The 14,457-nt window shown below is 33.5% G+C and overlaps 1 protein-coding gene across 2 annotated transcripts in view; it reads left to right on the forward strand.

Annotated features, from left to right (window-relative positions):
- LOC138094401 (cadherin-10) overlaps positions 1 to 14,457 on the forward strand; it is a 108,459-nt gene that overhangs the window by 51,364 nt on the left and 42,638 nt on the right. For both annotated transcript variants that reach the window (XM_068990478.1, XM_068990479.1), the window contains exons 2-4: positions 7,882 to 8,176; positions 9,682 to 9,801; positions 10,226 to 10,393. In XM_068990478.1, the coding sequence (XP_068846579.1) occupies positions 7,882 to 8,176; positions 9,682 to 9,801; positions 10,226 to 10,393 (583 nt within the window). The remainder of the gene's footprint in view (positions 1 to 7,881; positions 8,177 to 9,681; positions 9,802 to 10,225; positions 10,394 to 14,457) is intronic.

Consider the following 14,457-nt stretch of genomic DNA (forward strand, 5'->3'; position numbering starts at 1 on the left):
TCTCTGAAATATTTCCCCAATAACTCTCTTTGGAGAGGAAAACTAATACATAATTAGGAAAGAACATGTCTACTGTGCTTTATGCATACTATTTAAGATTGTGAAGCAGATAATGCCCTAGAAAAGTATGCTTATAGAAAACTTAAATAAATGCCTTCAATGAAATATTGGTATCTTCACAGTACTGGGAAAGAAATGTATGAGTTGAGACACCGTGTGACCGTGAATTGGCAGCATTCCTTGCAGGAGATGTCTTCTAGAATTTAATAGCACTCTCTGCTAAGAAATCCGACCTGCTGCAGGGTCTTGAGTAATTCCCAGCAACTTCTAAGAAAGACCCCCAAAATGCAAGATAATCCTAAACTGAGCTCACCAGTTAAGGTGGCCCAAAAGCACAAAGCCAAATTTCAGTAGCTGAACTCTCCAAAGACAAAATGGAAGAGGAATCTCTGGTTTTTAAATGTGGGCACCTCCTGGAGTTTGTATACTTGAAGGAGCTCTCTAGAGACTCTGTCAAATTTGGGTGACAACCACTTAAGTTTTTTCTGGATCCTAAATTATTTAGACAACATTGTCTATCAATCACTTACTCCTCTATTCTTGCTTCTGGTCCCAGAGAGAAATTGTTCAGAAATTTGTTTATTAATCTGAGTCATCTGTATGGGGTATTTTTAAACTATCATATTTGGTTTTGCAATCCATTGCATTGATAAGCTTTATTTCTCATCCCTATTTCTATTTTTTTGGAGGAAAAATTTCTTCATTGGGATTCATAAATAGAAAAATAATGTTCAATTTTACTCTGTAAACTTTGCACACTCAAGATTTGCAACCCCTCTCACCCTTTTTTCCCCTACTTTCAACAAAATGAGTAACTACTTATTTATTTCTGGCCAGATTCTATTTACAGTAGTATGCTTTCAGCTGCATTCTGATGTGAGACCATCTTCACTATCTTTTTTAATTGGATGCAAATTTAAAGTTACTTGATTCAGTGCCTTAACTTCCATTTGATATTATAATATCAAATGTTTTATTATGTTAGTCACTAGAGCAATTAGAGCAAAATGCTAATGATGATGGTACCAGAATAGCATAGCATATTTGCCACATGCTGAATTTTTTAAAAAACAAATATAGAATATATTGGCTGTTTGAAAGAACAGCAGGCATAAAATTATCACTGTATATTAGAAAATCTATTGAACAGTTTTTGATATTTTGAAGTTAATGAACACACACAAATGATAAATTGTTAAATTCAGATAGTGCTTCTTATAGTCCTTTAGATTCATTTATCAAAATGTGTCCTTCAATAACTAGTCCATCTGTGTACGCTCAGTCATGTTGAACTATTTGCAACCCCATAATTGTAGCCTTCTAGGTTTCTCTGTCCATGGGATTTCCCATGCAAGAGTACTGGAGTGGGCTGTCATTTCCTTCCCCAGGGACCCAACCCAGGTATCTAACCTTCATCTCTTGCATCTCCTGGCAGGCAGATTCTTTACCATTGTGCCACCTGAGAAGCCACTTCGATAACTATTAATAGTCTAACCATTATAATTATAATCATAATTCCACAAGTATAATTCTAAGTTTCTCAAACCAAATACCAATGATAACCAATATCCAAAAATCTATCAATATTCTGAATGAGGAAGAATCCCACCTAACAATATAAATTCCTCAGACTTTTACTGGCAGATTGATAGATACAATTTTGTACATTTTAAAACTTGGTCATTTTTCTTCTAGCCAGGGAGGAAAATACAAGATAAATTTTTTTTTATTAGTTATCCTTTTGGTGACAAATTAAATTCCCTGTACTTCATAGACCAATACTTTGACTGCTTTTATATTTCCAAATTCATGTGAAAAACTGAAAAATAAAAATGACTGATATTAAGAAGTAAAATTTCCACCAACAAAGAACTCATCCTGAAGTGTAATCTTAAATTAACTCCTGTGTGACAAAAATTGACTGGATCTCAGTTTCTTCCTCTTAACGGTAAAGGTGGTCTTAATCTATATAAGCCACAAGACCCTTTTTAGCATACAAAGTTTGTTTTAGACAAGTATCTTAAAAAGAACATGAAGCTTTACATGAAATGTTTTAAAATTATCAGAAATCTTCCACATTTAAAATTACTAGCCTTTAATTAAATAATTTGTTGCTAAAATATTTATTTAAATTCAATGGATTGTTTAGTTTTAATTATTAAACTAATCAATATAAGCAAATGAGTTATAATAACCCCATCCAAATTTAGAAAGTTATGTAATAGGAAAATAACTTATAAATGTGCAGCAGAGTATCAGTTGTTCTATTTTCATTAATTGTCATGTATCTTGCCATGTCCTTTATCTACTTGTGAATTTACAAGTAACACAGCAGGTTGTGAATTTTTAATAGGCTTTCCTCAAGGAAAGAAAAGGTCAGTATTAACATAAAATTCTTCTTAAAGATTTGTGGCACAAATGTTTCATACTGGAGAACAGGTGTTACTGAAGAACTAAAGCTTCAATAATCTGACATTTTTTTCTATGTTTAAAGAAACCTTAATATCTCACATAATAAAATAGCTCAAGGTCAAATCAATACAAAATCTATTTCAGGGTAGATGCTATAAGTTCTTTGGCACTTTTTCCATAATCTTTCTTCTCAATAACACAAACAACTGATTTTGTTCAATTAAATGTTTAATAAATCCAAGTACTGATAACTAATATCTAAACCAAAAAATGTAAGAGTAATAAGAAAAACTACAATTATAAAAGATTAAATCTTCTCTGATCTTTGCTTATTATAATAAGTGAATTGAATGTAAAATAAAATTTCTATCACACACACAAGAAATGAGGGAGATAAACAATAGCAGGGTAAGAAGAGAAGAGAATGCAAAAAAGAAATAACTACGGTAATAAAGAGAAGCTTAAAAAATAGAAGCCTAAAAAATAGTTTAGGCAGAGGACTATAATTAAACAACTTTGTCCATTGGTCTTTTTCTGTAACTTTTAGAAAATCATCATCATCGTCATACCCTATACTAGTTAACTCTCATCTCCCATCAGGTTTATCTAGAGTAAAAAGCAACTTGCCAAGTCTCAGAACATGTAGAAATGCATCTTTCTGCCTTACAGTATATATCTGTTTTATCTCTTTACTTTTCCAGTTCTCACATATGTCTATTTGAATAATATTTCAATAAACATAGACTAATGCAAAGCCTTCAAATATGGTCATTTTGTCATTTTATTCTAGTATCACTTTTCTATTGTTTCCCTCTGTGAAAAAAACGTTTTTTTTCTTTACTTTTATGCAAGTTCTTAGAGTTCAAGAAAAATATATTATGTCTGGTTTCTTAAAATGAACACATAAATCCATAGATCTAATTTGTTTCTCTTACGTTTGAGAGGGAAGAAGTCTTTTCATTTCTGAATCACGAAACCAGCAGTCCAGCTTCCAACTGACATCTCTGATTCCCAGCTATCATGTTCAATTTTCTAATCCAACGGAAACTCCCCCAGTATGTGGTCCAATTACAAGATTTAATTTTCACTCTCTGTAGTATAAGTGAAGGTAAGAATCCTGCTGCGATTCATATTCCAAAACTGAACTTTCTAAAAATTAAAATCTCACCATACTAGCAACTTCTTTTTTGTATGCCTAACTGATTAGAAGAGTAGAACTGGTCTTAATGATTCCCATCTTGCCTTATTTCCGTCTCCGCTCCGAATCTACATTCTATATTCATCCAGTGTTCTTTATGAGACATAAAATTCGTAAAATGCAGGTTTAAAAAATCCCCAGGTTTAAACCTCTACTCCTTCTTTACCACGAGACTTGTGTGATATATATTTAAGGAACTCCACTCTTTCCCATAAGGAAAAGTTTAGGGACTCTCCTAAACAGTGAATTTCTATTACTGTATTTTAATCCCCCATAGCATTAGGATGAAACTGTTGATTTCCTTTTAGAAAGACTTGATTCTTATGAGAGTAACTAAATATTTCTCAATTAAAATTGTTGAATGAATAGACAGTAAACACTGTAAATGTCTAAAAGATATCACAAAGTTATCTGATGAGATGATTGATATCAATAATCTTTTCTTGAACTATTTGTTTCCCACACAGAACAAGAAATATGCAATGCTTATATCTGTCATTTGGAAAATTGAAGCTGTATTGCACATTCATATAATTGGAAAGTTTCCCAGCAACTATGTGCATTTTCAATTACTAAAATGCTTCAATCTCATGACATTTTTCCCCCTGGACAACACAATCATATGTTACTTCTGAGAGCTGTTTTGTTAAACACAGATATTTCTTATTTTTCAAGCTTACTTTGTTGTTTATGAATAGCTAAAAATGCAGTAAAAAAGTATTTGTTACCTGACTTCTAGATCTTCTTCTCCAAAGTACCTATTCATTTGAGATTTTCTTTTTTGCTGTTATATCTGTAAAATGAGGTTTTTTATCCAGAAATCAGGAAAATGAAGTTTGATCCAAGTTTAATGGCTAAATGATGATTACTACAAATAATTAACTGAAAAATAAAATGCTTTTATAGACCAAGCAGTAACCAGTAATACAATATATTTGGGGAGGGGGAGGAATTAAATATTTGTTTAATTTAAACAATTTTGATGTCCACTTAAAAATACTTTCACAGGCAAGTTCATTGACACAAGCTCCTGTAAAGCAAAATGAACTTTCAAATAAGGGAAAATATTCTACTTTAAAGAGAATATAATCAGTGCAATATTTCTACAGGTAATTAGATAAAAGTTTTTGCTGGTTTAAGTAAAGAGCAAAAAAAATCAAGCCTATTTAGGTAAATATCTAATTCTATAATATTTTGCATAATTGAAGGATATTGTCTCCAATTTTTATTTCTCTGGGCTTCAGGTAAGTATGTCTATTCTTATTAATGACTACATTTTATATGAGTGTAAAAAATATGTAACCAATAAACTTATTTACAAAGCAGAAACAGACTCACAGACATAGAAAAAAAAAACTTATTGTAACCAAAGAGGAAGGAGGAAGAGGAATAAATTAGATATATGGGATTAATAGATACATACTACTATATATAAAATAAAACCACAATGACTTACTGTCTAATACAGGAAACTATATTCAATATCATAATAACCTATAATAGAAAACAATAAAAAAGAATGTATAACCAAATTAATTTGCTGTATACCTGAAACTAAACTATATTGTAAATCAACTTTGAAAGTGAAAGGGAAAGTCACTCAGGGTGTCTGACTCTTTGCGACCCCATGGACTATAGAGTCAATAGAATTCTCCAGGCCAGAATACTGGAGTGGGTAGCCTGTCTTTTCTCCAGGGGATTTTCTCAACTCAGGGATTGAACCTGGGTCTCCCACATTGCAGACGGATTTTTTACCAGCTGAGCCACAAGAGAAGCCCAAGAATACTGGAGTGGGTAGCCTATCCCTCTTCCAACAGATCTTCCCAACCCAGGAATTGAATTGGGGTTTCCTCATTGCAGGCAGATTCTTTACCAACTAGGCTATCAGGGAAGTCCAAAACTATACTTCAATTTTTAAAAAGACAACATGGACATGATGATGTCTAAGTAATAATACATGCTCTACCAAAACTTCAAAAATCTACACATTGTTTTTCTATTTCTTACCAGATAAAAAGCAAAATAAAAAAAAAAAATAAATGATAATCTCTTACTATAAATAATCAAACCATGATCATAGCATTAAAAAAATGTTTATTGGTTGGGTGATACAGTTAGAGAAAAACTTACAATCCTTGTGTTTTACAGAGCCATGCTCTGTTTATCTTATGGCTAAGTCTCTACCTTCAGGGGAAGAATTCTGTGACAAGCAAGGGAGTTTTCATATCCGAAACTGGCACATCCACTTCCAGACCATGCTCAAAGTACTTGGGACTCATTATTCCCTGACCAAACATCCTTTAATTGCTTCTAGATCCTGAAGAGTCCCTTCTCCAGGTCAGGCTACCAAAAGCCAGATTTACCCATTATTATGAAGCTTTAATCTTGAGGCCGGTCTAGTGTGAATTTGTTAAAAACAATATACAGTCACCCCTACACAACTGTGAGCTCAGTGTCTGTGAAAAGTGAAAGTGTCAATCGTTTCTGACTTTTTACGGCCTCATGGACTGTATCCTACCAGATTCCTCTGTCCACAGAATCCTCCAGGCAAGACTACTGGAGTGGGTAGCCATTCCCTTCTCCTGGGGACCTTCCCAATCCAGGGGTGGAATCCAGGTCCCTTGCATTCCAGGCAGATTCTTTACCATCTGAATCAACAGGGAGATTCAACCAATCGCAGGTGGTAAAAATGGTGCACAATCCACGGGTGGTAGAACCCACGGATACTCAACCTATAGATACTGAGGGCTGAGGGCTTCCCTGGTGGCTCAGATGGTAAAGAATCTGCCTTCAACGAAAGTGACCCAGGTTCAATCCCTGGGTCAGGAAGATCCCCTAGAGGAGGGCATGGCAACCCACTGCAGTATTCTTGCCTGGAGAACTCCATGGACAGGGAAGCATGATGAGCTACAGTCCATGGGGTCACAAAGAAATGGACATGACTGAGTGACTGATACACACACACAGGACTTCACTGCACCATTTTATGTCAGGATTCAAGAAACTTCAGAGTTTAGCATCCACTGGGATCCTGGAATCAATCCTCCATGGATACTACAGGGCAATTGTTGGGCTGCTGTCGCTTCAGTTGTGTCCAACTCTGTGCAACCCCATAGATGGCAGCCTACCAGGCTCTGCCGTCTCTGGGATTCTTCAGGCAAAAACACTAGAGTGGGTTGCCGTTTCCTTCTCCAAGGCATGAAAGTGAAAAGTGAAAGGGAAGTGGTTCAGTCGTGTCCGACTCTTCGCTACCCCATGGACTGCAGCCTACCAGGCTCCTCCGTCCATGGGATTTTCTAGGCAAGAGTACTGGAGTGGGGTGCCATGCCTTCTCCGGGGCAATTGCCAAATGATACATGGGCTCCTGGACAATATTAGGACTGGAATGGGATGTGCACAGGGCTGAAGCCACATGAATGCATGTGATGACTAGATTCTAGAAGATTAGTGTTGTTTCTCTGTATTGCATTGTTTCTGCATAAAACTTGTTTACGCTTGTTAAGAAGATAGATTTGACAAGGTAGAAAGCTAGATAGAGCATATATTATTTAAGTGTTTATTAGCTTGATTTATATCTTTCAAATATATAGACTGGTGTTATATAGATATATCTATTCATACCCTTGCTCTGAACTCTACAAATATTTCTTGGGGCAGCTGCTGTTTTTTGTATGAATCAAAGAATGATGGGTAAGTTTTCTAATGTAGGAGCTGTATCATGCAACTTGGTCTGTCCTACAATCCTTAAGATACTGTGAATTCCCCAACAGAAATGCAGTAATTGATAACAAGTTTACAGGCGATAAATGCTGTGTGTAATATGAGAGTAAAAGGATTTTCCATTCACAGCAAGAGATGAGAGCAGCAGTGTTTACATCAGCATATCAAGACTGATGACTTATGTCTTTGTCAGGAGTTATTTGCGTACAGAAATGGTTATTTACCAAGCTAAGCAAAGAAAGGAGCTGTGTTTGGTCTATTTTATTACTTTTTTCCATTTAGAATAAAAATCACACTGATATGGAAATGGCTAGTCATATTGTTTAAAGTATATAGATGAGTGTGATCATACTTATTCAGCTCTCATTTCAAGAACTAAGATAACTGACCCCATTATTCAAAGATGGGGCTTGAGAGACCTTCTTTGAATTCTTTCTGCATTATGTACCTTTAGACATTATCATGGATATGCTCATTTTTATTTCCCCTAGCTTCATTCAGACCAAGATAAAGGAGATGGATCCCTCAAATATATTTTATCTGGAGATGGAGCTGGTACTCTTTTTATTATTGATGAAAAAACAGGTGACATTCATGCCACAAGAAGAATTGATAGGGAAGAAAAGGCCTTTTATACTCTACGTGCACAAGCTATTAACAGAAGAACTTTGAGGCCAGTAGAACCAGAGTCTGAGTTTGTGATCAAAATCCATGATATCAATGACAATGAGCCAACATTCCCAGAGGAAATTTATACAGCGAGTGTTCCTGAAATGTCGGTTGTAGGTGAGTTCATTTACAATGTTTATGGTGGCATTCAAAAAATATAAAAAATAGTTATCAAGAAATTCTTAGAATATTGTGGTCAATTAACTGAAGTCATCTTTGATTTCCTAAGAGTACATACTTAATTTTATGAATAAAAAATGAGTCAGAAAAAAGATTAATGCATTTTTCACCTCCTATGGGTTAGTAAATTTCTACAATATAATAAATAGACACTTCCCTCAAAAATCCAAGAAAATACCATTGAACTTCAGTAGAAAACTATGAAAACACAAATGTTTGTCATATGTATTTGGAGAATAGTTGTGTAAAATTCTGACTCCAAATATAAGTACACTTAGAACACTATAAATGTAATCTGGAGTCTTTATATGTGTACTCTCATTGTAATTTGTCTAAAGAGTTTGTATTACCTAGATGACATGAACAATGAAATTAATTAGATTTTTTTACTACTTCACATTAATTTTTTTAAAAATATTTCACTATAGCCATTATATATAAAATTTTCCTGATATAAATCTCTATTCAAATAAACCAGTTAAAAATCAAAAGCTAATGACAAATGGATACAGAATTACAAAATTAAGTTGCAAAAGCTGTGAAACAGAATGTGTGAAAAAACTGGAAGTGTAACATTCAAGAAAATAGAATTTGCTTTTCAATAAATAAATAGAAGTTGTTGGTAGGCAAAGAAAATTAAGACTGATTTCATATTTTTGTTAAATAAGAACTACAGGAAAACAAATATCAGGAAATGATAACATTTATAGAGATGTGTATTCAGATTTAGTAAAATATATTTATTTCTCAAATGTAAGAGAAGTAAACTGATGAAGTAATTCTGATATATTTTCCTTGTAACAAATATAATAGAAAATGTCATACTGCTTTTCTCAAAAGCATTGTTCAGGGATTATTATTTAATATTTACTTCACTAAATCCCAAAGACTTTTGGCAATCACCTTAATATAAAGCCCTTTTATATATTTTGAACTTTATTAAATAGCTTTTAATAGTTCATGGGACTTGGGATCATCTTGGACTGTTTCTAAATTTAGAATTTAATCTATTCATAAAACTGTATTCTGGAGCAGATGTTAATTATTTTTATAGTTAATTAGTGGAGAGAGGGAAAGAAAAGCATACTTACTCCTTTGTGATTAGATATGTCCTTTACACGAAACAAATCTATTATGTGAAAGTGAATTTAAATATCAAATCGGAGCATTTGTAAAGTGTCTGCCTTTACTATAATCTGATACACTATCAGCATTATCTATTACATGAATGAAATGCACTTGTTAGCTGAATAAAATACCTTGTTGAATTCAAAGTTTACCTATAATAACTCTCTCTATATTTTTTCATATAAATTATATACAAAAGTTTCTTTAAGAGGTCATTATTAAAGCCAAAAATCATTCAAGTCTTCCATGAAAACCAGTGCTTTTGCTCCTCCTTCTGGTACTGTGCAGAACTAAGCTGAATTTGGATACTTCAGGTACTTCTGTGGTGCAAGTCACAGCTACAGATGCCGATGACCCATCCTATGGAAACAGCGCCAGAGTCATTTACAGCATACTTCAAGGGCAGCCATATTTCTCTGTGGAGCCTGAAACAGGTCAGGAATCATGAATCAGTGTTTATTTATTTAATAAACTCTATGATCGTTATACGTTTTAAAAAAAGGAATATCACCTTAACATTAATACTCATAGAAGAGTGATGATGCCACAATTAAAAATATAAGAACTCAAAGTTGAATGATTGTGGAAACTAATGGGAATATACCTGCTTTTATATTTTTCCATTTGGGTTTAGGGCACTAGTTAGCATAAATGACATTCTTTAGAAAATAGAAGAACCTCACAAATTGGAAAATTTTTCTAAGAATCATTTTTACAATCTAGACAATAAAAAGCAATGGAGAAAACATTTTTGTCTTTCAAAAATCACTACATTGGATTTGCAATTTGTGAGCTTAATCAAATAACAATTGAGATTTTAATGACCATAATAAAAGTTTTCTTTTTTTTTTCTTCAAGGTATCATAAGGACTGCTTTACCAAACATGAACAGAGAAAATAGGGAGCAATATCAGGTGGTAATCCAGGCCAAAGACATGGGCGGCCAGATGGGAGGCTTATCAGGGACCACCACGGTCAACATCACGCTAACAGACGTCAATGACAATCCCCCGCGCTTTCCCCAGAGTAAGCTTTCTTTAATGGCCTTTCTGCAGGGCAAAAGCTTTAAAGTGAAAAAAGAAAAGAGAAAAAGCAACTGTCAATCATTTCTTTTAAAACAGATTGAAATGTGCTACAAGGATGAAGAAAATAGATGTATATGCTGGTGAATTCATTGTTTTTAAAAGATAAACATTAAACATTTCAAACATAGTTCTTTCAGAGACAGAGGGCTCTATAATCACAAGCTCTCTCCATATATATTTATATGTACCTATATGTTCTACGTCTATGATTATCATCTAAGAACTATTTCTATCAGTTAGCAAAGGAAATGTTTTATTAAAAAAAAAAACAAGTTATACTTTCACAATGAATGTGTTTATTTCTACTTAGAATTTAATAAGGAGGATTCTAATTTAAGGATAACATTTTTCAGTAAAATAGCTAATTTTTCATGTTATAAAGACTTAGCCAAAAAAAAAAAAAAAAAAAACAGACCTAGGCAAAAAGAACTACATAGGGAGAAACTTATAACTAATCAGACTTCCATTTGCTAGCTCTATGCTAGGCTTACATGTGTTTGGAATAACAATCTTACTAAAACAGTTTGTATTTCTGATCTATTTATAGATTTATTTTGTGGTATAAAATGAATCCTTCAAATTCTCGAAGCAGGTCAGGAATAGGTTAAGAACCATTAGCATCTGACCATATAATTACATTTGTTTATTCTTTTTTATACATTTTTTTAGAAAACATGCAGCTAGAGCAGATGATACTGGGTCTTAGAGGACATTGCCAAGACTCGGTCAATTTCCTGTTAATCTAAAAGACCCTTTATTTCAAGATCGATTCTCACATTGTTAGGAAATGTGGTATAAAACAGAGGCTTTGGGATGATTTATGTTTTTATTTTTTAACATTTGCTGCATATTAACTTCTAAATTGATCTCCTAATTTTAGCTTTTTTTTTTGCCTTATGTAACTTTGTGTTTATGTGTCAAAATGTAAAAAGCAATAGCATTACATGATATTTATATGTTTACACTAAAGATCATTACACAGAAAGAATATAGGCTAAGAATTACTGTTGTTTTGACTCTTTAGAAGCATTTCACCTTTCTTCTTGTACCAGTTTTATCTAACTTTGATTATTAATAGTGCATGATTTTAATCAAATTGTATAAAATCATGTGTGTTGAAAGATTATAAAATTTATATAGAATAATCTTGAGTGGACTAATCATATACTCATGTATTTTTGATGATATTTTGTTAGATATTTAATTTACATGTCCTTCAGCCATTGCTATTGTGGTATTTGACCCAAAACACAGAGAGAAGGGTGTCTGCTTATCCTGTTTTCCAATTATCAGGCTTCAATTTCAGGGTAATTTTAGTACTGGCAGGGAAAAAAAATCAAGAATAAATCTTTATAGTTCTTTCAGAACAGCTGTAAAGACATGCCTGTACGCTAAAACTTAAATTTCACATTTTACATTTCTGACCACCTTTTAGCATGAGCCTCTTACCAAGGGAACTTCCCTGGTGGCTCAGACGGTAAAGCATCTGTTTACAATGCGGGAGACCCGGGTTCGACCCCTGGGTCAGGAAGATACGCTGGAGAAGGAAATGGCAATCCACTCCAGTACTATTGCCTGGAAAATTCCATGGACAGAGGAGCCTGGTAGGCTACAGTCCATGGGGCCACAAAGAGTTGGACACGACTGAGTGACGTTCCTGTCATTCCTGTCTTACCAAGAGAATAGAATGCAAATCCAGAAAAACAAGCTGTAACTAGCTGCACATTCCACAATGAGCAGAAGTATTTGTGAGAAAAGTATTTTGAGTAAAAATGACCCTTAAGAGGATTATTACATTTTATTATTTTTTTTTACATTTTATTTTTAATGTTAATTAATTGATTTATTTGGCTGCATTAGGTCTTAGTGGCCACATGTAGGCTATTTCGTCTTGGCATGCAGGCTCCTGTCTAGTTGCGGCCCATGGGCTTAGTTGCCCTGTGTCATGCAGGATTTCAGTCCCCTGACCAAGGATTGAACCCATGCCACCTGCACTGGAAGGTGGATTCTTAACCACTGGACCAGCAGGGAAGTTCCAGGATTATTAGAGTTTCAGTTCTCAAGAACATATATGCACATGTGTCCAAAATACACAGCCTGTTTAAAATGTATGCATTTGATAAACAAATTAATAGATTCTAATTAAATGGAAAAAAGAGACGTTTGAACAGATGAAAATATCCAGTAAATTTTGTTGTATCATTTTTCTTCTACCACAATACCTTTATTTATTCATTCACTGATTACATTGTTTTCTTTTCTTAAGTCAGATTTTGTGGTTGGTATCTGGTAGGCACATTACACAAGCCAGGATATAATAGTAAAAGTAATAATAATAAAATAACAATAATTAAAAGAAAGAGCATAGCATGTTTTCTGAATAGCATTTTCATTTCACCATGCATCGTTACTTATTGACCTACTTTATTTTGTCATAAGCCATTGAAGTTAGTATCTGAATTCCATTCTACAAATGAGAAAATGAATGTTATAGACACTAAAAATGAACTGCAAGTAATGGCAGAATCGGTTTGAAATCCATGCCCAACTCCAGATGTATACCATAATATGTTAGAAGAAGTTTTAGAGCACCCTGTATCCTGTCTCATTATTTTTAAATTATAAATGGAAATATAATTTATGGAGTTTTATTTTCTCAATTATCTTTTCTCCTATGAATATTTGCAACCATATCTTACTATTGGGAACACTCAGTCATGTCAATTAGAATGTTGCTTGATAGTCTAAGTTAACTAATATGCAGAAAACTAGGTTTTAATTTCTCATCTCACTTCACTAAATAGCCAATGTTTGGTGAGAATTCCACAGGTTATGAAGGCCTTCATATGTAGCATATCACTGACACTCACAAGTTACTTGTATACACACATTGCTATTATTATCATACCCAATATGCAAAAGAAGTAAAGGAGGTTCAGAGTGGAAATAATAAAGAGAACAAACTAGTACTGCCTAATAAAAATAGAGTGCAAACCAAGAATGTGTGCCACAAATGTAATTTTAAATTTTCTAGCAGCCATACTTAAAAAATTAAAATAAGCAGGGCATATTAATTTTAATCATATATTTTAACCCAATATTATCCTTTAAACATATCATTAATACAAAACTTATACAGATGTTTTACATTCTTTTGTCACATAAATCTTTGAAATATCCTCTTTCATCAAGTATTTTCCAGTTATATCAAACTCAAGTCAGACATTTGCAATCAATAACTGCATGAAGGTTAGTGACTTAACTGGTGTCTGCCATATGAGACAGTTTAGGACAGACTATGGAGTCATTCTCATGAGCCCAACTCTGTCTTCTTCATTTGCAAGCTTTCTCATGTTGGTCCATTTGAATAACCTCTTAATAGAAGGTGCCATTCCAGTGCCATTCAGTAAAACTGGATGGCAGTGCATACCCCGTGGAGTGGTAAGACCAAATAATTTTAAGTATATGAAGCACTTGACTCAGTAGTTGGCTACTAATGTATTTATGTGCTCAATTACGTTAATGTGTACAAGTACTGCTCTATTTTTATTGTTGTTTAATACTATAAAACTAGGGTTAAAACTTAAACTTCCATGCAAGGTAATCCAAGTTCAACATTTTCTAATATGGTACGTCTGTAGGAGATAAATATCTCAGTCATTTGGAAGGAATAGAAACAGATGAAAGCCCACATGTCCTTCATTGCTTATCTTATTTATTGTGTAGATCTGTAAAAACTGATCTCAATCAGAGACAGTTTTGTCTCCCAAAATATATTTAACAATATCTTAAGACATGTTTGTTTGTCTCAACTGGTCACTACTACTGGTATCCATTGGATGTAAGCTAGAAATGCTGCTCACCATCCCTACAAGTCACTTGACAAAAAATTATCTGACCCAAGGTTGAGAAACTTTGATATTCTTTGAGGATCTCGTCAAGTGAAATCAGAAATTCTTTCATTTAAAAATATTTATTGAGATGCTCTTTTTCCAAACACTATTG

This window comes from Capricornis sumatraensis, chromosome 18, assembly GCF_032405125.1.
Source record: "Capricornis sumatraensis isolate serow.1 chromosome 18, serow.2, whole genome shotgun sequence".
Classification (NCBI taxonomy): domain Eukaryota; kingdom Metazoa; phylum Chordata; class Mammalia; order Artiodactyla; family Bovidae; genus Capricornis; species Capricornis sumatraensis.